Genomic DNA, 25,317 nt, shown 5'->3' on the forward strand with positions numbered 1-25,317 from the left:
GGGGCGCCGGTTCCCAGCCGGCCCCAGGGCAAGGACCGGTGCGGGGGGCGGGGCCTCTCCCCTCTAGGGGGCGCCGGTACACACCCAGCCCCAGGGCAAGGACCGGTGCGGGGGGCGGGACAGGGCCTCTCCCCTCTAGGGCGCGGTTCCCAGCCGGCCCCAGGGCAAGGACCGGTGCGGGGCGGGACCGGGCCTCTCCTCTAGGGGCGCGGTTCCCAGCCGGCCCCAGGGCAAGGACCGGTGCGGGGGGCGGGACCCGGGGCCTCTCCCCTCTAGGGGGCGCCGGTTCCCAGCCGGCCCCAGGGCAAGGACCGGTGCGGGGGGCGGGACCCGGGGCCTCTCCCCTCTAGGGGGCGCCGGTTCCCAGCCGGCCCCAGGGCAAGGACCGCTGCGGGGCGGGACCGGGCCTCCCCTCTAGGCGCGGTTCCCAGCCGGCCCCAGGGCAAGGACCGGTGCGGGGGGCGGGACCCGGGGCCTCTCCCCTCTAGGGGGCGCCGGTTCCCAGCCGGCCCCAGGGCAAGGACCGGTGCGGGGGGCGGGACCCGGGGCCTCTCCCCTCTAGGGGGCGCCGGTTCCCAGCCGGCCCCAGGGCAAGGACCGGTGCGGGGGGCGGGACCCGGGGCCTCTCCCCTCTAGGGGGCGCCGGTTCCCAGCCAGCCCCAGGGCCAGGACCGGTGCGGGGCGGGACCCGGGGCCTCCCCTCTAGGGGCGCGGTTCCCAGCCGGCCCCAGGGCAAGACCGGTGCGGGGCGGGACCGGGCCTCTCCCTCTAGGGCGCCGGTTCCCAGCCAGCCCCAGGGCAAGGACCGGTGCGGGGGGCGGGACCCGGGGCCTCTCCCCTCTAGGGGGCGCCGGTTCCCAGCCGACCCCAGGGCCCCCCCAGTGGTGGTGGTGGGGCTGGGCCAGGAGACGACGTTTCCCAAGAATCTTTATTACAATAATTTAATAGAAAAGCAAAAACCCCGTTAAAATAAATTATACAAACATGACAATAACAGGGAGCGAGGGCCGGTACGTGGGGGGGGAATGGGGCCCCCACCTCTCCCCCTTTGCCTTTTCTGTGGGGGGAGTGAGGTTTGGACCATCCCAATTTATTTGGGAGGGGGTTGGAGCATCCCACTGTATTTTTAGGGGGGGGTGAGGTTTGGAACAGCCCATTTTCTTTGGGGCAAAAAGCATCCCATTATATTTTATAAGAGAAGGGGACTAGAACATCTCATTTAACAGGGAGACTGGAACGTCCCATTTTATTTTGAGGGGTGGGGCTTGGAACACTCCATTGTATTATTTGGAGGCAGGTTGGAATATCCCATTGTAGTTTGTAGCGGGAGGAGATTGGAAAGTACCAATTTATATTGGGTGATTGAGTAAAATTTTATTGGGGGGAATCGGTACCTCCCATTTTATTGGGAGGTTGGAAGGGGAGTGGAGCATTCCACTGTATTTGGCCGGGGGAGAGAAGAGTGGTGCGTTCCATTGTATTTTGCGGGGAAGCGGATGGGCCCAGTAGGTTGGCGCGTACCATGTGTTTTAGCCGATGTTGGTAAGAAGCATCGTGTATTTTTGGGGGGAAAGGTAAATTCCATGTATGTGGTAAAGGACAGTAGGGGGGCGGAGTAGGAAGGTTAGGGTCATGCCATGTCATTTGTAGAAAAGGGATGTGAAGTCTGGTGGGTTGGAACATATCATGAGTGTAACAAGGAAAGGAGAGTTTTGAGGCTGGTAAGTGGGGGTCACTCCCCCACCCCCAGAAGGAAGGGAGGGTGGGACAGGCAGCAAAACTCCCACTGCCAGAACTCCCCACAGCGCCCCTGCTGGGCGAGGCCGGGCTGGAGTAGCCAGGAGCTCCCCGCACCCCACAGCGCCCCCCGCCGGGAGGGGCTGGACTAGCTGGCAGCTCCCCACTCAGCCAGCACCCCCATAGCGCATAATAAGCCAGCACTGGCCTCCCTGCTGTCTCCCGCCCCCTGGGGGCAGTGGGTGACTGATCCCGGCCTGACCTGCAGTGCCGGGCTGGGTTAGAGCCACAGGTGTCTAACCAGGGTGGAGTGGGATGGGGGACAGACCAGGCATTCCACACACCCACAAAAGCAAAGGAATTAGGCTCGTTAAACACGGGTGTTGGTGCCAAGGTGATTAATTAAGAAGCAGGAGGGGTCTCCCAGGAGCCGCCTCCCATGTTCCTCTCCCCTGCGCAGTCCAGGGAGTTACCCAGGTCTCTACTGCAGGAGAGTCGAATCTGAGACGAAAGGGGTCAAAGGTCAGAGGCCACAAGGCAGAGAGCTCCCAAAGAGCGGAGGGGGTCAAGGGAGACCCCAGAAAGGTCAGAGAGGCAGCGGGGGTGTGGCAGAGGGAAGGGGCGCCCCACCCCCGCCGTTTGGCACCTGCATGGGGCCGTGGGGGCGGCGAAGGCTCAGTCCTTGAAGACGGCTTGGTGGCCGTGGGGGCGCTCGTCATGCATGATGTGGCGCCTGACATGGATGCGCCGGACCCGGTGCTCCCGCCCATCCTCCTCGTCAGCCCGGTGCGGGCCGCCCCCTCCTCCGGCTGCCCCGCCCGTGGCTTCCAGGAGCGCCTTGTCGGGGACCCGCGGGGTCTCGTAGATCAGAATGTTCAGGGTCTCCTCGAAGATCCGGGCCTCGGGGAACTCCACCTGTGGGGGTCAGAGGTCAGGCTGGGCCTAGGGGCGGGGCTGCTTTACAAGCCACGCCCCCCACAGCTTCAAAGAATCCCACCAGCAAGTGCCCATGTGACCTTGGAAGCTACCAAGCATGGAGGTGGGGAGGGGGAGAGAAAAGTCACATGTTGTCTTGGAATATACCAAGTATAGTGGGCTACCCATGGAACATACCAAATAAAACCACAGATGGGGGGAACCAGCTGGTGGCATTGGACCATACCAAGTGCCCATGTGACCAAGGAGAGAGGACCACCCACATGGCCTAGGACTATACCAAGTGACAGTCTGATGCAGGGGGGTACCCACATGATGTTGGACCATATCAAGTGTGCATATGACTAGAGAAGAGGGGACTGCTCTGATAGCATTGGATCATACCAAATGTGAAGGTGACAAGGGGGGCTGGATCATACCAAGAGTCCATGTGACAGCAGATAGAGGGAGGCCACCCACACTGCTTAGGAACCATGTGCTAACATTGTAAGGGCCCGGGGTACCTTGGTCTGCTTCTTCTCGGTGGCGTAGACGATGGAGGTGCAACAGACCTCGGCGATTTTGCGGCCCTGCCCATAGAAGGACCAGCAGCAGATCTCGTCCCCCAGCACGTCCTTGATGAAGAGGACCCGCCCATTGAAGCGCAGCGCCAGCTTGTCAAACAGCTCAATGTTCTTCAGCAGGTTATCGTCCGAGTTACTGCGGAGAAGAGACTTTATGGGTGGGGAGGGCTCCCTGGTCCTCCAGCCCAGCAGGGGGTGGTCTGGGCAGTGGGGCAGGAGCACTGGCTCTATGGGAGCTCCTGGCTACTTCAGCCCCAGCTTCTCCCAGGAGGAGGTGATCTGGGGCGGGGGTGGGGCACGGAGTGGGGGGAGCTCACTTCTACTCCAGCCCCGGCCTCTCCCAGCAGGGGGCGCTAGGGGGAGGGGGAGGGCCACGGGCTGGGGGGAGATCACTTCTTCTCCCCCCCGGGCCTCTCCCCGCTGGGGGGCGCTGTGGGGAGGGGGAGGGGCACAGGCTGGGGGGAGCTCACTTCTTCTCCAGCCCCGGCCTCTCCCAGGAGGGGGTGATCTGGGGAGGGGAAGAGGCACTGGCTGTGGGGGGAGCTCCCAACGACTCCAGCCCCCACCTCTCCCAGCAGGGGGTGCTGTCGGGAGTGGGAGGGGCACAGGCTGGGGGGAGCTCACTTCTTCTCCAGCCCCAGCCTCTCCCAGCAGGGGGCGCTGTGGGGAGGGGGAGGGGCACAGGCTGGGGGGAGCTCACTTCTTCTCCAGCCCCAGCCTCTCCCAGCAGGGGGCGCTAGGGGGAGGGGGAGGGGCACGGGCTGGGGGGAGTTCACTTCTTCTCCAGCCCCGGCCTCTCCCAGGAGGGGGTGATCTGGGGAGGGGAAGAGGCACTGGCTGTGGGGGGAGCTCCCAAAGACTCCAGCCCCCACCTCTCCCAGCAGGTGATGCTGTGGGGAGGGGGAAGAGCACGGGCTGGGGGGAGCTCACTTCTACTCCAGCCCCGGCCTCTCCCAGCAGGGGGGCGCTGCAGGGAATGGGTCAGGAGCATTGGATTACCTGGTATACGAATACTTGTTGTTACTTCTGTTATGCAACAATTTCACCACTGGCTGGAAAAAAACCGAGACACAGGAAATGAGGCTGGATTCGTACCGGTCGCTCAGCGTAACTTCGTGCCAAAGGGGAGGGAGAAGGCAGGGAGGTGCCAGCGCAGAGGGTGATCCTGGGGGGGCTGGAAAGGCCAACAAGGGAGGCCCTGCCCACTTGTCTCACCTTGGAGCAGCTGGAGATGATCTGCTGCTCCTCCTTGGGGGATGTCACCATGGGAATGAGACACAGAGGGTCATAGGCATCGCTCTTTTGCTAGGACGAACAGAGATCAGCACGGTCACTGCAGCTTCCTGTCACCATGACTCCCCTAGTGACCCCATCCCCATGGCATAGCCCTGCCCCCAGGTGTCCCTACGCCCACAGCAGGAGAATCCCAGAGCCCCCACCGGGTCCCTACCTGCAGAGCGAGCTGGCAGTCCTCCACCAGGCCCTGGATGAGGTAGTACCGTGCCTCGGACAGCACCTCCTCCAGCTCCCGCTGCGACTCGGGGAGCGAGACAGAGCCATCCCGCAGGTAGTTGAGGATGGTGCCGAAGTGACGCCCGCTGCGGTCGATCAGGATCCAGCCTGAAGAGGGGAAGAGACAAAAGGATGTAGGGCCTCTCCCAGCAGAGGGCACGGTGGCGAGTAGGGCTGGAGCCCTGGGTATGGAGGGAGCTCCCGGCTACTCCAGCCTCGGCCTCTCCCATCAGGGGTGCTGCAGAGAGCAGGGTAGGTACCTTCGCTGTCAGTGAGCACTTCCATTCTCCCGCTGAACATGGCCTTCAGCATGGTGTCCTGCTTGGTGAGGGTCTGCACCGTGGTGTAGTGCAGGGACCCCCCCACGTTCAACTTCACGTACTTGCTGCTGGGATTCAAGGGCTTTAGGTCAAAGGTCACACCCACTGCTCCTCCTGTAGGCTGGTGCTGCGTGGGCACCACGGGGGCGCAGGCCTCGGAGGCTGGGAGCGGGGCTGTCGTGGCCTCAGCCGACATCTCCACCTGCAGCAGGGAGGGATGGGAAAAGCGGAAGAGGATGAATTGAGATCCTCTCCCCATATCCGGACCCCACTCCCCACTTATGCTCCCTGTGTCCAGCTTGGCTGACGTGACATTTGCCCCCGACCCCAGTTAGGCCGTGTCTACACTAGCACTTATGTCGCTCAAGGGTGTGAAAAGACCCACCCCCAGCAATGTAAGTTTTGTCGGCATAAATGCTTGTGTGCCCAGCGCTACATCAGTGGGAGACAGTTGCCCCTGACACCGGCACGGCTGCTTGTTGAGCTGCTTTTATTACGTCGGTGGCGTAACGCGACCCCACGTGAGCTCCCACAACCGCGCGGCTGTCAGTGCAGCTGTACTCCTGGCCTTACCTGGGTGTACCCCCTCCCCCGCAGAATCGGCCCCTCTGGTCAGGGGCTGACCCCTAGCCCTAGGAGATCTCTGCCCTTTGACCCTCACCCTCTGCCCACGGCCCCGCCCTTTGACCCTCACCCTCTGCCCACGGCCCCGCCCCCTGCCCTTTGACCCTCACCCTCTGCCCACGGCCACGCCCCCTCTCTGCCCTTTGACCGCTGGCCCGCGCCGCCACTCTCACCTGCCCTGCCCGCCCCGTGCGGGGGGTGGGACGAGGCCCGGCCCCTCCCTGCTCCCCCCACCCAGCTCCCAGCGCCGCCCGCCAGGCCAGTTCCTCGCCGCACTCAGCCAGAGAGACCCGCACCACGCATGCGCGCCGGGCCTGGCATGTTGATCCGGGTACCCGTCCGCGCCCCGCCCCTAGAAGGCGGGTCCATTGATGCGCATGCGCAGGGGAAAGACGGTGGCTGCGTTTCCGAGTCAGCGCATGCGCAAAACAATTAACTGGGCGGCAGGGGAAAGGAGCGGGGAGGTCTCCGGACGCGAAGGTCCGCCTCCTGCGCATGTGCAGAACGCAAAGCACGGCGGATAAGGCCAGGGAGCGCGCGCATGCGTATAACATCATCAGGACTTCGAGAGAATGGTGCGCATGCTCTTAAGGTAGGGGAGAAGGCCGGGAAACCTTATCACTGGGCGCATGCGCATAACGCAAGTGGGCTGCCACACTTGGAAAGCGGCCAGAGTCTCGTGCGACGCATGCGCATTCTGTTTCCTGCGGTCCGCAAACGTTAGGACCGTTGCCCACGTGTAGCGCGCGCTTTTCAAATGCGGTCGAGGTAGGGGCAGGGCGGGCGAAGGAACAAAATGGCGGCCAAAGGCGCATGCTGAGGGGAAGGGAGGCAGCTCCCAGCCCCCACACCCCCAGTCAGGGTGACCCCCCGCAAGGCCGGCCTCCCACTACCAGGCGCTGCCGCACGCCGAGCCGGCCCGGGGCAGAGAGAGACGCCGGCCCGGCCCGGCCCGGGGCAGAGAGAGACGCCGGCCCGGCCCGGCCCGGGGCAGAGACGCCGGCCCGGCCGGCCCGCCCGGGCAGAGAGAACGCCGGCCCGGCCCGGCCAGAGAGACGCCAGCCCGGCCGGGCAGAGACGCCGGCCCGGCCCGGCCCGGGGCAGAGAGAGACGCCGGCCCGGCCCGGCCCGGGGCAGAGAGAGACGCCGGCCCGGCCCGGGGCAGAGAGACGCCGGCCCGGCCCGGGGCAGAGAGACGCCGGCCCGGCCCGGGGCAGAGAGACGCCGGCCCGGCCAGGGCAGAGATGCCGGCCAGCTCGGCCAGGGGCAGAGAGCGCCGGCCGGCCGGGCAGAGAGACGCCCGGCCAGCCCGGCCGGGGCAGAGAGCGCCCGGCCCGGCCGGGCAGAGAGACGCCGGCCCGGCCGGGCAGAGAGACGCCGGCCCGGCCGGGCAGAGAGAACGCCGGCCCGGCCGGGCAGAGAGACGCCGGCCCGGCCGGGCCGAGAGAGACCCCGGCCCGGGGCAGAGAGAGACACCGGCCCGGCCCGGGGCAGAGAGACCCCGGCCCGGGGCAGAGAGATGCCGGCCCGGCTCGGCCCGGGGCAGAGGCGCCGGCCCGGCCCGGCCCGGCCGGGGCAGAGAGCCCGGCCCGGCCCGGCCCGGCCCGGCCGGGGCAGAGGCGCCGGCCGGCCCGGCCCGGCCGGGGCAGAGAGGCGCCCGGCCAGCCCGGCCCGGCCCGGGGCAGAGGCGCCGGCCCGGCCCGGCCGGGGCAGAGCGCCCGGCCCGGCCCGGCCGGCAGAGAGGCGCCCGGCCCGGCCGGGGCAGAGAGGCGCCGGCCCGGGGCAGAGGCGCAGAGAGGCGCCCGGCCAGGCCTGGGGCAGAGAGATGATGGCCTGGCCCGGCCCGGGGCAGAGGGACGCTGGCCTGGCTTGGCCCAGGACTGAGAGAGACACCGGCCCCGGGGCAGAGAGATGTCGGCCTGAGGGAGACAGACCCAGAGAACAGACACTGAAGGGAGAGATGGTGCCAAGCCCAGCGCTGCCGAGGGGAGAGATACTGCCTGGCACCGCCGACATCCCCTGTGTCCAGTCATGGGGGAGACACCAACAGGGCATTATGGCCCTGCCCAGTCAGAGTAGAGATGGCAGCCCGGCGGCACTACCAATAGCTTCCCTGCCCATTGAGGAAATAGATGCCAACTGGGTGTCAATGGCCCTGCCCAGCAAGGAGAGAGATGCCAGCCAGCTGCCGTCAGCAGCTCCCACATCCAGCGAGGGGACAGATGCCAGCCCACCACCATCTTCAGTGACCAATCAGGGGCAGATGCCAATGTAGAGTTGCCGTTATCAGTCAGATGCTGTTCCAAGTGCTCAAGACAGGAAGAAACACCGACCTAGGGAAGACACATGAGTGCAGAGCTGCTCCAGGCACCTATTGAGGAGATGGACCACAACACCAAAATAAATAAATAAAAAATAATTGGAGATAGACCAATCTCCTAGAACTGGAAGGGACCTTGAAAGGTCATTGAGTCCAGCCCCCTGCCTTCACTAGCAGGACCAATTTTTTGCCCCACATCCCTAAGTGGCCTCCTCAAGGATTGAACTCACAACCGTGGGTTTAGCAGGCCAGTGCTCAAACCACTGAGCTATCCCTCCCCCAAACATAACCCCCCTAGTTACTGAGGTAACAGATACCAACCCAGTGGCATCATGAGCCAGTCAAGGGACGGATGCCATCATGGTACCACCACCACCATCTTGAGCAACCAATCAGGGGAGATGTCAATTGATCAATGGGAGGAGCGACACCAAGCCAATGTCATCCTGGGTGAGCAGGCAGGGGTCAGACAAGAATATGGAGAAAATCAGTTACCCAATTAGAGGGCAGAGGCTAACACAGAACAATCCGTGACAGATGCCAACATGGTACTGCCCTGGTCAGCCAATGAGAGGACAGATGCCAACACAGTGCAATCCTGGGCAACCAATCAGGGACCAGATGTCAATGTAGTGCTGCACAATTGACCAATGAGGTAAGAGACGCCAAAGCAGCACTGTTTTGGGCAACCAATCAGGGATAGGTGCCAATGTGATACCGCCCCGGTCAGCCAAGGAGAAGACAGATGCCAACACAGTGCTGTCCTGGGCGACCAATTGGGGGCAGACGCCAGCGGGCACCGCCCAGTCACCCAAGGAGGAAGCAGAAAATACGGCAGTGCCCTGGGGCGAGCAGTCGGGGACAGTCGCCGGAGGGCACCACCCGGTCGTCCAAGGAGGAGGCGGACACTGTGGCAGTGCCCCGGGGCAAGTGGTCGGGGCACTGCTGGGCAGCGCCCGGTGGCCCGAGGAGGAGGTGGACACTGCGGTGATTCCCAGGGGCGAGCCGTCACCCAAAGAGGAGGCGACGGACACTGTGGCACTGCCCAGGGGTGAGCAGTCGCCCAAGGAGGAGATGGCAGACACTGCGGCAGTGGCCGGGCGGCGAGGAGGAGAGAGGAGGCAGTGCCAGGAGGAGGGCAGGGCGGCGGTGCCCGGGCGGGGGAGGCGAGAGGCGGGTGCGAGGCGGCGAGGAGGGGCGGAGGCGCGAGGCGAGGGCGGGGCGGGGCGAGGCGGGGGCGAGGAGGGGGGCGGGCGGAGGCGGGCGAGAGGAGGAGAGAGGGGGCGGTGCCCCGGGCAGGAGGCGGGCGGTGGCCCGAGGAGGGGCGGCGGGGCGCGAGAGAGAGGCGGCGGTGCCCCGGGCAGGAGGGGCGGGCGGTGCCCGAGGAGAGCGGGCGGGCGCGAGGAGGAGAGGCGGGCGGTGCCCGAGGAGCGGGGCAGGCGGGCGAGGCCCGAGGTGGGGAGGGGCGGGCGGGGCGCGAGAGCGGGCGGTGCCCAGGGCAGGCAGGGACGCGAGAGGGGCGGCGGTGCCCGAGGAGGCAGGGGCGGCGGTGCCCAGGGGCGGGAGGGGAGCGAGAGGTGGAGGGGCGGCCGGTGCCCGAGGAGGGGCGGCGGGCCCGAGGAGGAGCGGGGCAGGCGGGCGGGGGCCCGAGAGGCGGCGGTGCCCTGAGGAGGAGGCGGCGGTGCCCGGGCAGGAGGGGCGGGCGGTGGCCCGAGAGGCGGGCGGGGCGCGGGAGAGGAGGCGGGCGGTGCCCGAGGAGGGGCGGGCGGGCGGGCGGGGGCCCGAGGAGAGGCGGGCGGGGCGCGAGAGGCAGGCGGTGCCCGGGCGGGCGGGGGCGCGAGGAGGCAGGCGGTGCCCGAGGAGCGGGGCGGCGGTGCCCGGGCGGGAGGGCGAGGAGGTGGAGGCGGCGGTGCCCCGAGGAGGCGGGCGGGCGGGGCCCGAGGAGGGGTGGGCGGTGCCCTGAGGAGGAGAGGCGGTGCCCTGGGGCAGGAGGGGCGGGCGGTGGCCCGAGGGGAGGGGCAGGCGGGGGCGCGAGGAGGAGGAGGAGGGGCGGGCGGTGCCCGAGGAGGAGCGGGGCCGGGGCGGGCGGGAGGCCCGAGCAGGGGCGGGCGGTGCCCTGAGGAGGGGAGGCGGCGGTGCCCAGGGCAGGAGGGGGCGGGCGGTGGCCCGAGGGGGAGGGGCAGGCGGGGGCGCGGGGGAGGGCGGGCGGTGCCCCGAGGAGGGGCGGGCGGGGGCGCGAGGAGGGGCAGGCGGTGCCCCGAGGAGGGGAGGGGGCGGGCGGTGCCCCGGGCGGGCGGGGACGCGAGGAGGGGGCAGGCGGTGCCCCGAGGAGGGGCAGGGGCGGGCAGTGCCCAGGGCGGGGAAGCGAGGAGGTGGAGGGCGGCCGGTGCCCCGAGGAGGGGGCCAGGGCGGGCGGGGGCCCAGGGCAGGGCGGTGCCCCGAGGAGGAGGGGCAGGCGGGGGCGCGAGGAGGGGAGGGGGCGGGCGGGGGCGCGAGGAGGGCAGGCGGTGCCCCGGGGCGGGGAGGGGAGCGAGGAGGTGGAGGGGCGGCCGAGGGGGGCCAGGGCGGGCGGGGGCCTGAGGAGGCGGGCGGGGGCCCGGGGCGGGGGAGGGGGGCGGGCGGGGGCGCGAGGAGGGGGAGGGGGAGTGGGCGGGCGGGGGCGCTGCCGGGCACCGCCGGTCTCTGCCTTTGGGCTCTGTCGGTATCTGCAAATCCAGTGGTTGAGGCCGGGGAAAGGAGCGAGTCACGTGACCAGATTGGTGTGGGGGGCGGGACAATAAGGATCACATGATTTCGGGCCGTTCACATGACGGAGGGAGTTGAGGCTCGGTCGGGCGGCCGGGTCACGTGGCTGGGCCCTGGCTCGGCGCCGGGCGGTCATGTGACGCAGTGAGGGGGTTCCGGGTCGGGGGACGATCACGTGGCGGGGCCAGGGTGAATGTGCCGGGCGCCTGGGAGCGCGCGGGGCCTGGAGCGAGCGGCGCGGGGCGGGGGCCAGGGCAGCTGGAGGGGTGGAGCTGGGCTCTGGGGGCGGGGGCTCTGCTGGGCGGGTCTAGGGGCCGGGGTCTGGGGAGCACGGGGCGGGGACTCTGCTGGGCGGGTCTGGGGGGCAGGGGTCTGCTGGGCAGGTCTAGGGGCGGGGGTCTGGGAGCACGGGGCAGGGGCTCTGCTGGGCGGGTCTAGGGGCGGGGGTCTGGGGAGCAGGGGGCTCTGCTGGGCGGGTCTAGGGGCGGGGGTCTGGGGCAGGGGCTGTGCTGGGGGTCAGGTATATAGGGAGGTGGGAGCTCTCGGGGGTGCACGGGGGGGCAGGGTTGTATTAAGTTCCCCGCGAGGGGTAGCGGGGAGGGGGCGGTGTTGTGGGCGCCAGGGGCTCTCCGGGGTTGCCCAGGCTCCGTGGGGCAGTTCCGCGGCAGGGCAGGTGCGTGGGGCGGGGCCATGCAGAATTTGGAGCTGGGGATAGACGAGAACCGCGACCCCGAGCCAGAGCCGCGGCTGCTGGGGCTGAAGAAGGAGAAGTGCCGACCCGAGGGGCTGGAGGGGCAGCTGCACAACCTCACCAACCGCCTCCCAGCAGGTAACCACGGCGAGCCCCCCGGACCCCCATTGTCCCCCATAATCCCCTGCCGAGCCCCCGTGAGCCCCCTGCCCGGATCCCCACCGCCGAGCCCCCCATAATCCCCATTCCAGTATCCCCCGCTGAGCCCCCCATAATCCCCTGCCGAGCCCCCGTGAGCCCCCTGCCCGTATCCCCACCGCCGAGCCCCCCATAATCCCCTGCCGAGCCCCCGTGAGTGCCCGTATCCCCACCGCCGAGCCCCCCATAATCCCCTGCCGAGCCCCTGCCCGTATCCCCACCGCCGAGGCCCCCATAATCCCTGCCGAGCCCCGGAGCCCCTGCCCGTATCCCCACCGCCGAGCCCCATAATTCCCTGCCAAGCCCCGTGTGCCCCCTGCCCATATCCCACCGCCGAGCCCCCATAATCCCCAGCCGAGCCCCGTGAGCCCCTGCCCGTATCCCCACTGCCGAGCCCCCATAATCCCCTGCTGAGCCCCGTGTGCCCCTGCCCGTATCCCCACCGCCGAGCCCCCCATAATTCCCATGCCCGTATCCCCCGCTGAGCCCCCCCTAATTCCCTGTGGAGCCTGTGGAGGGATGGGCAGCGGGTGCTGCGGGGAGGGACGGGCAGGGAGCTGGGGGTGAGGGATGGGCAGTGGGAGCCTGGGAAGGAGGGGAGGATGGGTAGGGGAGCCGCGGTGAGCGTGGGGGCGGGAGGATCGGCAGTGGGACCCAAGGGCGGGGATGGGCAGGAGGTGCTGCAGGGAGCCAGGAGAGGAGGAAAGGGGCAGGCAGAGGGGCTGGGGGTGATGGGCAGGAAGCCTCGGAGGACGGGGCGGGCAGGGGAAGCAGGGCTGGGACGGTGGGGCGAGCCGGGGGAGGGGCAGGGATGGGTGGGAAGCACCGGAGGACCGGGCGGGCAGGGGAGCCCGGGGAGGACGGGCAGGGGGAGGGACGGGGGAGATGGGCAGGAGGAGCCTGGGGGAAGGGGGCAGGATGGGCGGAAGCCCCGGAGGACGGGGCGGGCAGGGGAAGCCGGGGGAAGGCTGGGACGGGTGGGTGGAGCCGGGGGGGAGGGAGGGGGCGGGGAGAGGGAGCCTGGGGGGGACGGGCAGGGGGAGGGCTTCCCCCCTTCCCTCCTGCCGGCGCCAGAGGCAAAGCGCTGTCCAGGCCCCCGGAGGTGGGCGCATCGCAAGGCCGGGCAGTGCCCCGTGCCCAGCCTGCGGGTGCCGGGTTCTGGTGGAAGAGGGGATGGAGGGACGGGGGTGGTTCTCAAGCGGGGGGAACCCAGGAGTCCTGAAGCTTGGTGTGGGACAGGGCGAGCCTGGAACCCAGGCGTCCTGCTCACCCGCCGTCTGCTCCCGCAGGCACCTGGGAGGCCAACGGCCACGGCCCGGAGGCTGCGGAGGGAGGTGCCCCCCTGAGCCCCTCCAACACCCTCAACATCCGCAACCTGCAGCTGTCGGAGCGCGAGGCGGGGCCGCCCGCCCCCCCCCGCTACCCCCACCGCTACCACCCCCACCCCCGGCCCTTCCGCCGCCACCGCCGGAGCTACCGCCACGGGGTCAAGGAGTGGGGGCCCAGCGCCAATGGGCACGGCCCCGGAGAGGGGCGGGGGGGCTGGGCTGCCCGCCGGCGCCCCTTCCCTGAGCCCCCCCGCAGCCCGGAGCGCGCCGGCCAAGCCCCGCAGGACGCCGAGAAGGCGCCGGAGCCGTGGGCCCTGTTCCGCCCGCCGCCGGCGTTCCCCGTGGACAGCAGCCGCGCCCGCACCCTGCCCAAGATCAGCTACGCCAGCAAGCTGAAGGAGAACCTGGAGCGCCAGCCAGCCCGGGTGCCAGCCTCCGCCCTGCGCACCGCCGGCCCGCTGCCCAACGGCTCCCCGGCACCGCCGGCCGAGCCGCAGCTGGGGGCCATCTTCCAGAACCAGTGGGGGCTGTGCTTCATCAACGAGCCGGGCGCCGGGCAGGCCCCCGGCCGGGAGCAAACGGCGCCCGCCGCAGGGCACAGCCGGGACTGCTGGCAACACATGAGCCACGAGGACTGGGAGGAGGCGCGGGACTATCACGCGGAAGGTGAGGGCTGGGCTGGCAGGGGCTGCGGGTCGGGAGTGAGGGGCACCGGCCGAGCTGGGGGGCGCTGGGCTGGGCTGGCAGGGGCTGCGGGTCGGGAGTGAGGGGCACCGGCAGGGCTGGGGGGGGGAGCCCAGGGCTGGGCTGGCAGGGGCTGCGGGTCGGGAGTGAGGGGCACCAGCAGAGCTGCGGGGGGCAGGGCTGGGCTAGCAGGGGCTGCGGGTGGGAGTGAGGGGCACCGGCAGAGCTGGTGGGGGCAGGGCTGGGCTGGCAGGGGCTGCGGGTCGGGAGTGAGGGCACGGGCAGAGCTGGGGGCAGGGCTGGGCTGGCAGGGGCTGCGGGTCGGGAGTGAGGGGCACCGGCAGAGCTGGGGGCAGGGTTGGGCTAGCAGGGGCTGCGGGTCAGGAGTGAGGGCACCAGCAGAGCTGCGGGGCAGGGCTGGGCTGGCAGGGGCTGCGGGTCGGGAGTGAGGGGCACGGGCAGGGCCGGGCTGGCAGGGGCTGCGGGTCGGGAGTGAGGGGCACCAGCAGAGCTGTGGGGGGCAGGGCTGGGCTGGCAGGGGCTGCGGGTCGGGAGTAAGGGGCACCGGCAGGGCTGGGCTAGCAGGGGCTGCGGGTCGGGAGTGAGGGGCACCGGCAGAGCTGGGGCGGGGCAGGGCTGAGCTGGCAGGGGGCTGCGGGTCGGGAGTGAGGGGCACCGGCAGAGCTGCGGGGGGCAGGGCTGGGCTGGCAGGGGCTGCGGGTCGGGAGTGAGGGGCACCGGCAGGGCTGGGCTAGCAGGGGCTGCGGGTCGGGAGTGAGGGGCACCGTGGGGCTGGGGGGGGGAGCAATCTACCTGTAGGCTTTCAAGAAGCACTGAGTTGGGGGCAGCGTGGTGACAGAGCGACCCCTGGGTGGGAGGGGAGGGCTGAAGTGTGTCACTCTGTGGTCTCAGTGTGTGTTTGAGGGCAAGGTGGGGGGCTGATCAGACTTGGGGGTGCTGCCCCCTAGTGTCGGGGGGGCGCCTGCGTTTGACTCTCCTGGTCTAACCTCCCTCCTCTTGTCTCCCCAGCATGGGATCATATATGGAAGCTGCACAGACAAGGTGAGGGTGTCCCTGGTGCCCCCCGGTTCTGCAGGGGTCCCCCCCGTTGACCGTCCCAAGCCCCCCTGGCTGCGGGGATGGGTGGGGTGGTGCCGGGCCCAGCTGTGTGCAGAACACCCAGTGGCCAGCAGTGCCACAGGCCCCCCCGCCTCTGTGCGCACAAGGGCTTCTTGGCTGGTTCGAAACGGGAGAGCATAGAAGGGACCTGGGTCCCCTTCCCCTGCACCGGGGGTGGGGGAGCACCATGGGGATGCAGCCCGGACTCCTGGCTCCCTCCCCCAGTCTCGGGGGTGCTGTGGAATGGTGAGCTCCCTAACCCCGTTTTCCGCCCTCCCTGTCCGGCAGCTCCCAGCAGAGTCACGGTCTACGCTGACCCCCTGGACGGCAAGGGTTAAATGGGGGCCGTCGCTGTGAGCCAGGTGGGGGAGGGCCAGGAGTCCCCCGAAGACTTGGCCTCAGACTCACCCCAGCACGGTGGAGCCGGTGGGATCCATGGGGAGGCCCAGCCCCGGGTCTATCCCCTGGCCCCCCCGTTCCGGTTTGACGACGGTTTTGGTCTCCCCTCTTCGTCCCGGTTTGTTGTTCCGTCCCCAGCGAGCTGCGGCTCGGGGCTGCCGCGGATTAAAGGCAAAACGAATTTATTTAAATTCACCCCATTTGTCTGGTTCTTCCCTCTCTGCGGCTGCTGGATCCCTGGGGGGCATCTGGAGGCTGCCACAATGCATTGTGGGAGCTGTCACCAGCTTGGTTAGGACTGCGTATCCCATCATGCACCATGGCATGTCCTAGGCAGGGTTCCCAGGCCAGACTCCATCTCCCATGGTGGGCTAGTGCCATGTGGCTGAGGAGATGGGGAGCTGGAGGGCGGAACTACATCCCCCATAATGCATCCCTGCCTCCACCTGTCAGAGTCCCTTGTGCCTGTGGGACTACATCTCCCATGATGCATGTGGATCAAGGAGGTGGTGCATCCTGGGAGGCCCTGGGGCCCGATGGGAATTGTTTAGCTGACCTGGCTTGCTGGTTGGACTACATAGCCCATGCTGCACAGGGCTCACCCCTCTGTGGTGTATCATGGGAGATGTAGTATTACCAGCAAGGCGATGGGGTCCCTGGAATCCCATGGGGCACTGAGTCTCTTCCAGTGGTTCTGGGGCAGGCCTGAGACGGGGGCCCAGAGGCAGAGGGATGGGAAGGGAGACGGCAGCAGCCCCTGGGGGGATGCATTGCTCAGAGAGGAGCCAGGAGATGGGGCAGGGGGGTGGAGTGATCACAGGGGTGCACTGGGGTGGGTTTGGGGCAGGGTGATCACTGGGGCAGTTATAGGGATGCACTGGCCGGGGGGTTGGTTGGGTTTGGGGCGCTGTTATCACTGGGGCAGGGGTGGGGTGCACTGGCGTGGGGTGGGGTGATCGTGGGGTGGGGGTGCACTGGCCGGGGTAGGTTTGGGATGGGGTGATCACTGGGCGGTTACAGGGGTGCACTGGTGGGGTGATTACAGGCACACTGGGGCGGGTGGGGTGCACTAGCCAGGGGTGGGTTGGGCTTGGGGTGCTGTGATCACTGGTGGGGTGGGGTGATCACTGGAGCGGGGTGGGGTGAACTGGCCGGGAGTGGGTTTGGGATGGGGTGATCACTGGGGCAGTTATAGGGATGCACTGGCCGGGGTTGGTTGGGTTTGGGGCGCTGTGATCACTGGTGGGGGTGTGGGGGTGCACTGGCAGGGGTGGGGTGATCACTGGGGTGGGGGTGGGGTGCACTGGCCAGGGTGGGTTTGGGATGGGGTGATCACTGGGCGGTTACAGGGTGCACTGGTGGGGTGTGATTACAGGCACACTGGGGTGGGTGTGGGGGTGCACTAGTGGCGGTGGGGTGATCACTGGGGCAGGTGTGGGGGTGCACTGGCGGGGGGTGGGGTGATCACTGGGGTGGGGGTGGGGGGTGCACTGGCAGGGGGTGGGTTTGGGATGGGGTGATCACTGGGGCGGTTACAGGGGTGCACTGGTGGGGTGTGATTACAGGCACACTGGGGCGGGTGGGGTGCACTAGCCAGGGGTGGGTTGGGCTTGGGGTGCTGTGATCATTGGTGGGGGTGAACTGGCCGGGAGTGGGTTTGGGATGGGGTGATCACTGGGGCAGTTATAGGGATGCACTGGCCGGGGTTGGTTGGGTTTGGGGCGCTGTGATCACTGGGGTGGGGTGATCACTGGGGTGGGGTGGGGTGCACTGGCCGGGGTGGGTTTGGGATGGGGTGATCACTGGGCGGTTACAGGGTGCACTGGTGGGGTGTGATTACAGGCACACTGGGGTGGGTGTGGGGTGCACTAGCGGGGTGGGGTGATCACTGGGGCAGGTGTGGGGGTGCACTGGCGGGGGGTGGGGTGATCACTGGGGTGGGGGTGGGGGGTGCACTGGCCGGGGGTGGGTTTGGGATGGGGTGATCACTGGGGCAGTTACAGGGGTGCACTGGTGGGGTGTGATTACAGGCACACTGGGGTGGGGGTGCACTAGCGGGGGTGGGGTGATCACTGGGGCAGGTGTGGAGGGTGGGCTGCAGGGGGCGGGGTGGGGCCCAGCAGCTGTTCAAACAGCCCCGGGTTAATGCAGCCGGTCCGGTCCTCGGGCCGCTTCCCCCTTTAAGGGCAGTTTTTGCCCAGTTTGAAAATGGTCGCCCTGGCGTCACCGCGCCGCCGCTCTGTGCGGATGTGGAGGACCCAACTTTACTGCACTATGAGTGCGGGGCCGCTGGGGGTACGTCACGGCCAGGAAAAGCGCATGCGCCTCCGCGCTGTGGGGACGTCACGGAGATTGGTGCTGTCGTAAAGGGTCACGCCTGCAGAAGAGGAAATGGCTCCTCCGGCTTCTTAAAGGGACCGCGGAGCCCCTAGGGGGAGGAGGTACCGCGCCTCTCACCCCTCCCCTCCGGGGTGAGCGCCCGGTGAGCGCCCCGCCCCCCCGATGCTCCCCAGCTGTGCGGCCCCCCCGGACGCTCCCCAGCTGTGCGCCCCGCCCCCCCCCGGACGCTCCCCAGCTGTGCGCCCCGGACGCTCCCCAGCTGTGCGCCCCGCCCCCCCCGGACGCTCCCCAGCTGTGCGCCCCGCCCCCCCCGGACGCTCCCCAGCTGTGCGCCCCGCCCCCCCGATGCTCCCCAGCTGTGCGCCCTTGCCCCGGATGCTCCCCAGCTGTGCGCTCTCCCTGGGGTAATTTTTAGGCACAGGCCTGACACTCAGGGCTTTGCCTTAGACCTGTGTCCCCGGAACCTCCCCTACGCATCCGTCCGCCCCACACCCCGGCCCCATACACCCCCTCTAGGCATCCGTCTGCCCCGGCCCCATACACCCCTCTAGGCATCCGTCTGCCCCACACCCCGGCCCCATACACCCCTCTAGGCATCCGTCTGCCCCGGCCCCATACACCCCCTCTAGGCATCCGTCTGCCCCACACCCCGCCGGCCGTCCCCATTTATTTGTCCATTCCCATCCATCCCTCTATCTATATCTATCTCACCCCCCCCATCCACCTGTCTGCCCCACACCCCGCCGTCCCCCATGGCAGACACTCCACCCTGCCCCCCGCGCGGGTCGCCCTGGGTCCCCTCCTCCCCTGCCCACCCCAGCTCTTCCCCCAGTCGCTGCCCCGCCCCCGGCTGTGCCCCCCACTCAGTGCTGGGGTCCCTCTACTGAGCCCCATGTGCCCCCCAGGCCTCGCCATGCAGAGCTGCCCCCTGCTGGGCTCCCTGGGCCTCTGCCTGGAGCGTCGCCCGCCCCTCGTCTGTTTCTGCCTCTGCCTCTTCTCATTGGCTGTCACCTTTGCCGCCTTTGCCGCCTACATCCAATCGCACGAGGTCAGGGACGCTGACATCACCCAGGTCAGCACTGGGGGAGGAGACATACGGGGAGGGGGCAGAGAGGGGTGGGGGCAAAACGGATGGAGGGGGTGGAATGGGACTGAGGGCAGGGAGGGCAAAGGGGGTGAACGAGGGCAGGGGAGATGGAGGGGTCGGCGCAATGTTGGAGGGGGAGGAGGGGGCGAAGGAGGGGCGGGGCAGTGCTGGAGGGGGCGAAGGAGGCAGGGGCAGTGCTGGAGGGGAGGAGGAAGGGGGCAGGGCAGTGCTGGAGGAGGAGGAGCGAAGGAGGGGCGGGGCAGTGCTGGAGGAAGGAGGAGGGGGCGAGGAGGGGGCGGGGGCAGTGCTGGAGGGAGGAGGGAGGGGGCGAGGAGGGGCGGGCAGTGCTGGAGGAGGGAGGGGGCGAGGGAGGGGGCGGGGCAGTGCTGGAGGGGGCGGAGGGAGGGGGCGGGGCAGTGCTGGAGGGGGACGAGGGGGGCGGAGAGGAGAGGAGTGGGGGACAGGACAGGGGGTGGGAGCGCAAAGGGGGGTGAAAGAGTGGGGCGGAGGAGGTGGGGGATGGGGGGGTCACACTCTGATTTCCCCCCCAGGACTGGAACTCGCTCCTGGAGTCCCTGAGCCACCTGAGCTTCTGCACTGACAACGGGACGTGGGGGGGGCCAACAACTCCGGCCCCCACCCCCAGGGCTGCCCCCCCAGCCCTCTCGGTCTTGGTGGGCCTGACCTTCAACCTCCCCGGGGGGGGGCAACCCAACACCTCCCGCCTGGCCCTGACGGTCACCAGCCACCAGCTGGGACTTGGGGGTGAGTGGGGGCTGTTGTGTCCCCCCCAGCGGCCATTCTCCCCCCCCCCGTCTCCCCCGGGGGCCGTTCCCCCTCCCCACCCTGCCCCCCAGGGGCTGGTCCCCTCCCCGTGGGCGTTCCCCCTCCCCACCATGCCTCCCGGGCCGTTTCCCCCACCGTGCCCCCTTGGGGCTGGTCCCCCGGGGCTGTTCCCCTCCCCCCGTCCTGCCCCCCAGGGCTGGTCCCCTGGAGCCGGTCCCCTTCCCCCACCCTGCCCCCTGGGGCCGTTCCCCTCTCCCCACCTTGCCCCTCAGGGCTGCTCCCCTGGAGCCGGTCCCCGCCCCCTGCCCTGCCCCCCGGGGGCTGTTCCCCCGGGGCCGTTCCCTTCTCCCCCCTGTGCCCCCCGGGGATGTTTACCTGCCACATTGACTCCCCCCAACAGGCCCGGCGCCCCAGCAGCCTATCCGCGTGGTGGTCGTCACCCCGTGGCCCCCCGGCCCCAGCCCCCAAGGCAGCTGCCTGAGCCTGGCAGGCCCCCCATCCCTGCTGCCCCAGACCAGGTGAGCCGGGTGGGGCGGGGCAGGGGAGGGGAGAGGAGCCTGCTGTAGGAACCCCTCACCCCCCATGTGGTCTGGTTGTAGGGCGCCTCCCCGCTGCATTATGGGGGATCTGGATGCCCAGCCCCAGGAGGAGCCGGGGTCCTGCTACCAACCTCGCTACCAGCCCGACCCCACTCTGGCCACCATGCTGAGCCTGGTAAGGGGCGGGGCTTCCCCCACGGGCAGAATGAGCCATGTGTGTGGGGGGTGACGGAGGGCTTACCCCGCAGGGGGCGGAGCCGTCCCAGGGCGGGCGGCGGAGGGTACCCGCAGGCGGAGCCGTCCCAGGGCGGGCGGCGGAGGGCTTACCCGCAGGGGCGGAGCCGTCAGGGCGGGCGACAGAGGGCTTACCCCGCAGGGGGCGGAGCCGTCCCAGGGGCGGGGCGACAGAGGGGGTACCCCGCAGGGGGCGGAGCCGTCCCAGGGGCGGGGTGACGGAGGGGGTACCCCGCAGGGGGCGGAGCCGTCCCAGGGGCGGGGCGACGGAGGGCTTACCCCGCAGGGGGCGGAGCCGTCCCAGGGGCGGGGTGACGGAGGGGGTACCCGGCAGGGGGCGGAGCCGTCCCAGGGGCGGGGCGACGGAGGGGTTACCCGCGAAGCGGACGTCCCAGGGCGGGCGGCGGAGGCTTACCCGCAGAAGGCGGAGCGTCCCAGGGCGGGCGACAGAGGGTACCCTGCAGGGGCGGAGCCGTCCCAGAAGCGAGGTGACGGAGGGTACCCGCAGGGGCAGAAACCGTCCCAGGGGCGGGGCGACAGAGGAGTACCCGCGAAGCGGAGCCGTCCCAGGGGCGGGGTGACAGAGGGGGTACCCCGCAGGGGGCGGAGCCGTCCCGGGGCGGGGCGACAGAGCGGTTACCCCGCAGGGGGCGGAGCCATCCCAGGGGCGGGGCGACGTAGGGCTTACTCCGCAGGGGGCGGAGCCATCTCGTGGGGCGAGGCGACAGAGGGGGTACCCCGCAGGGGCGGAGCCGTCCCAGGGGCGGGGTGACGGAGGGGTTACCCCGCAAGGGCGGAGCCATCTCATGGGGCAGGGCGATGCAGGGGTTACCCCCAGGGGGTGGGTTGCCAGTGCAGGGGTGAGCTCACTGGGGGAGCAGGCAGGCCTGGGGCAGGGGATGCCATGGAGGAAGGGGGCAGCCCCACTCACTGCGTCTGTCACTCCCCACAGGACGATCGCCGCCTGTGCAGCCAGCGCCTCCTGCTGGCCGGCCTGACCGTGCTGTGCCTCTGCGCCCTGCTGCTGTGCATGGCCGGCCTGTGCCTGCCGCCCCCCCACGACACCAGGGGGCGGCTCTAGGGGCTGGGAGCCAGCTGGGACCCACTTATCCTGGCCGGGGCGCTCCCAGGGAGGCAGGCGCGGGGGGCCTGTCTGCGGCCAATAAATGGGTTACACTGGGCCTGTGTGCGCCTGGGTCTGTGGGGTGGGGCTGGGAGGGCATGGGGTGGGTCCCGCATGGAGAGGCACAGGGGGGCCCCACATGGGGTGGGGTGGTTGGGAGGGCCGGGGGGCAGGCCCGCATGCGGGGGTTGGGAGGGCATGGTGGGCGGGCCCGCATGGGGTGGGTTGGGAGGGCACGGGGCAGCACATGGAGGTTGGAAAGACACGGGGCAGGGCATGGGAGGGCTGGGAGGACGTGGGGCAGGGCACAGGGGTTGGGAAGACATGAGGAGGCAGGGCACGGGGGTTGGGAGGACACGGGGCAGGACATGGAGGTTGGGAGGACACTGAGGGCAGGGCACGGGAGGGGTTGGGAGGACACGGAGGGCAGGACGCGGGGTTGGGAGGACACGGGGCAGGACGCGGGAGGGGTTGGGAGGACACGGGGGCAGGGCGGGGGTTGGGAGGACACGGGGGCAGGACACGGGGGCAGGACGGGGGCTGGGAGGACACGGAGGGCAGGACGCGGGGCTGGGAGGACACAGGGGGCAGGGCACGCGGGGGTTGGGAGGACACAGGGGGCAGGACGCGGGGTGGGGTTGGGAGGACACGGGGCCAGGGCACAGGAGGGGTTAGGAGGACATGGAGGGGTTGGGAGGACACGGAGGGCAGGGCACGGGAGGGTTGGGAGGACACGGGGGCAGGACGGGGGTTGGGAGGACACAGCGGGGCAGGACGCGGGGGTTGGGAGGACACGGGGCGGCAGGACGGGGGGTTGGGAGGACACGGGGCGGCAGGGCACGCGGGGGTTTGGGAGGACACGGGGGCAGGACACGGGGTTGGGAGGACACGGGGGCAGGGAAGACGGGGGGCAGGACACGGGGTTGGGAGGACACGGGGGCAGGACGTGGGGTTGGGAGGACACGGGGGCAGGGCGGGGGCAGGACACGGGGGGCTTGGGAGGACATGGGGCAGGGCACGCGGGTGGCAGGGGCAGGACGGGGGGTTGGGAGGACACGGGGGCAGGACGCGGGGCAGGACACGGGGTTGGGAGGACACGGGGGCAGGGCACACGGGGGCAGGACGCGGGGTTGGGAGGACACGAGGAGGCAGGACACGGGGTTGGGAGGACACGAGGGAGGCAGGACACGGGGGGGTTGGGAGGACACGAGGGAGGCAGGACACGGGGGGCTTGGGAGGACACGGGGGGGCAGGGCACGGGGGGGTTGGGAGGACACGAGGGAGGCAGGACACGGGGCGGTTGGGAGGACACGGGGGGGCAGGACACGGGGCGGTTGGGAGGACACGAGGAGGCAGGACACGGGGTTGGGAGGACACGAGGGAGGCAGGACACGGGGCAGGACGCGGGGGTTGGGAGGACACGAGGAGGCAGGACACGGGGGGCAGGACGCGGGGGTTGGGAGGACACGGGGGCAGGACGCGGGGGTTGGGAGGACACGGGGCAGGGCACGCGGGGGTTGGGAGGACACGGGGGCAGGATACGGGGGTTGGGAGGACACGAGGGAGGCAGGACACGGGGTTGGGAGGACACGGGGCAGGACGCGGGGGCAGGGCATGGGGGTTGGGAGGACACGGGAGGCAGGACACGGGGTTGGGAGGACACGGGGGCAGGACACAGGGGTTGGGAGGACACGGGGCAGGACGCGGGGGCAGGGCATGGGGTTGGGAGGACACGCGGGAGGCAGGACACGGGGGTTGGGAGGACACGGGGGCAGGGCACGGGGGTTGGGAGGACACGGGGCAGGACACGGGGTTGGGAGGACACGGGGCAGGACACGGGGTTGGGAGGACACAGGAGGCAGGGCACGGGGTTGGGAGGACACGGGGGCAGGACGCGGGGGTTGGGAGGACACGGGGGCAGGGCGGGGTTGGGAGGACACGGGGGAGGCAGGGCACGGGGTTGGGAGGACACGGGGCAGGACGCGGGGTTGGGAGGACACAGGGGAGGCAGGGCACGGGGGTTGGGAGGACACGGGGCAGGACGCGGGGGCAGGACGCGGGGTTGGGAGGACACGGGAGGCAGGGCACGGGGTTGGGAGGACACGGGGCAGGACGCGGGGTTGGGAGGACACGGGGAGGCAGGACACGGGGCAGGGCGGGGTTGGGAGGACACAAGGGAGGCAGGGCACGGGGTTGGGAGGACACGGGGGGCAGGACGCGGGGGTTGGGAGGACACGAGGGACGCAGGACACGGGGTTGGGAGGACACGAGGGGCAGGACGCGGGGGTTGGGAGGACACGAGGGAGGCAGGACGGGGGTTGGGAGGACACGGGGGCAGGACGCGGGGTTGGGAGGACACGGGGGCAGGAGGCGGGGTTGGGAGGACACGGGGGCAGGACACGGGGGTTGGGAGGACACAGGGGGCAGGACGGGAGGGTTGGGAGGACACGGGGGCAGGGCGCGGGGGTTGGGAGGACACGGGGCAGGGCGCGGGGTTGGGAGGACACGGGGCAGGACACGGGGTTGGGAGGACACGAGGAGGCAGGACACGGGGTTGGGAGGACACGGGGGGCAGGACGCGGGGGTTGGGAGGACACGAGGAGGCAGGACACGGGGGTTGGGAGGACACGGGGCAGGACGCGGGGGGTTGGGAGGACACAGGGAGGCAGGGCGCGGGGGTTGGGAGGACACGGGGCAGGACACGGGGGTTGGGAGGACACGAGGAGGCAGGACACGGGGTTGGGAGGACACGGGGGCAGGATGCGGGGGTGGGGAGGACACGAGGGAGGCAGGACACGGGGGGTTGGGAGGACACGGGGGCAGGACGCGGGGTTGGGAGGACACGGGGGCAGGGCGCGGGGGTTGGGAGGACACGGGGGCAGGACGCGGGGTTGGGAGGACACAGGGGAGGCAGGGCACGGGGTTGGGAGGACACGGGGGCAGGACGCGGGGGTTGGGAGGACACGGGGGCAGGACGCGGGGGTTGGGAGGACACGGGGGCAGGACGCGGGGTTGGGAGGACACAGGGGGCAGGACGCGGGGCAGGACACGGTGGGGTTGGGAGGACACGGGGGCAGGGCGCGGGGGTTTGGGAGGACACGGGGGCAGGACGCGGGGGCAGGACGCGGGGGTTGGGAGGACACGGGGCCAGGACACGGGGTTGGGAGGACACGAGGGAGGCAGGGCACGGGGGTTGGGAGGACACGGGGGGCAGGACGCGGGGGTTGGGAGGACACGGGGGCAGGACGCGGGGGTTGGGAGGACACAGGGGGCAGGACGCGGGGGTTGGGAGGACACGGGGGGCAGGACGCGGGGGGGTTGGGAGGACACGGGGGGGGCAGGACACGGGGGGCGGGGCCCGACACGGGGCTCTGGGCAGACCCTAGCCCCGCCCCCTCGCTGCACTCGGCAGCGGCAGTTTAACGGCCACTCGAGCTCCTGTCTCCATTTTCCCGCCTTTCCCCCTCCCCCCGGCCTTTCTGCGCAGGCGCTGCCTCAAACCTGCCCTGGTAACAGCGGGCGGAGCGACTGCTCGTGAGCCACGCCCCTTCCACGGTCCCTGCGCCAATCACAATGCGCTTCCCGTCAAAGGCCTCCGAGGCCGCTTGTTTCTTTTAGCCACGCCCACCCGGAACTACCCCAGCCTCCTCCTCCTACCCCAGAACAGTTACTTGAGCCGGCTTATCCCTACCCCTACCCCGCCCCCCTGGGCCTCGTCCAATCCAGTGTCACTGCCCCTTAGACCACGCCCCTCTCCCCACATACGGGATAGGTGGGATAAGAGGGTGGTGCTCGCTGCCAATTGGGCCCACGGCCATTAGAACCCTCCAATCAGAACGTCGTCCCCTCGGTAACTAGCGCAGGCTCCTGCGGCGTCTCCTGCGCATGCTTACTGTGCCCTGTCGCGCGCCTACTTTGAGCCCTCTCCCCCATAGCGGAGTTTGCCTTTCCTCTGCGCATGCGCCACGCTTTTCCCTGATTAAAGCCCCATTACGCCTGCGTCACTCCTCCAAGTGCCCTGTACGCGCACGT

At 69.8% G+C, this 25,317-nt stretch overlaps 3 protein-coding genes across 11 annotated transcripts; 2 read left to right on the forward strand and 1 right to left on the reverse strand.

The window, feature by feature from the left end:
* Positions 1-923: 923 nt before the first annotated feature.
* On the reverse strand, positions 924-25,200 carry KCTD13 (potassium channel tetramerization domain containing 13). 9 transcript variants are annotated; one of them, XM_039537675.1, is made up of 7 exons: positions 25,179-25,200; positions 5,009-5,270; positions 4,687-4,856; positions 4,452-4,541; positions 4,236-4,288; positions 3,177-3,372; positions 924-2,652 (listed from the first exon to the last, which is right to left on the reverse strand). In XM_039537675.1, exons 2-7 carry the CDS (start codon positions 5,262-5,264, stop codon positions 2,413-2,415), a joined length of 1,005 nt encoding a protein of 334 aa, XP_039393609.1. In that variant the 5' UTR covers positions 5,265-5,270; positions 25,179-25,200; the 3' UTR covers positions 924-2,412. The 9 variants fall into 9 exon arrangements, with proteins under 9 accessions (XP_039393609.1, XP_039393606.1, XP_039393605.1 ...); XM_039537672.1 differs by lacking the exon at positions 25,179-25,200 and adding an exon at positions 25,051-25,106; XM_039537671.1 differs by lacking the exon at positions 25,179-25,200 and adding an exon at positions 21,094-21,214.
* LOC120404729 lies at positions 11,276-15,371 on the forward strand. The gene is made up of 4 exons (XM_039537676.1): positions 11,276-11,586; positions 12,936-13,640; positions 14,688-14,720; positions 15,066-15,371. Exons 1-4 carry the CDS (start codon positions 11,448-11,450, stop codon positions 15,113-15,115), a joined length of 927 nt encoding a protein of 308 aa, XP_039393610.1. The 5' UTR covers positions 11,276-11,447; the 3' UTR covers positions 15,116-15,371.
* Positions 17,504-21,264, forward strand: TMEM219 (transmembrane protein 219). Its single transcript, XM_039537677.1, has 6 exons — positions 17,504-17,617; positions 18,422-18,588; positions 19,155-19,368; positions 19,790-19,907; positions 19,989-20,103; positions 21,115-21,264. Exons 2-6 carry the CDS (start codon positions 18,430-18,432, stop codon positions 21,241-21,243), a joined length of 735 nt encoding a protein of 244 aa, XP_039393611.1. The 5' UTR covers positions 17,504-17,617; positions 18,422-18,429; the 3' UTR covers positions 21,244-21,264.
* Positions 25,201-25,317: the final 117 nt, after the last annotated feature.

The sequence above is a fragment of the Mauremys reevesii genome, linkage group 4 (genome assembly GCF_016161935.1).
Source record: "Mauremys reevesii isolate NIE-2019 linkage group 4, ASM1616193v1, whole genome shotgun sequence".
In the NCBI taxonomy this organism is placed as follows: Eukaryota; Metazoa; Chordata; order Testudines; family Geoemydidae; genus Mauremys; species Mauremys reevesii.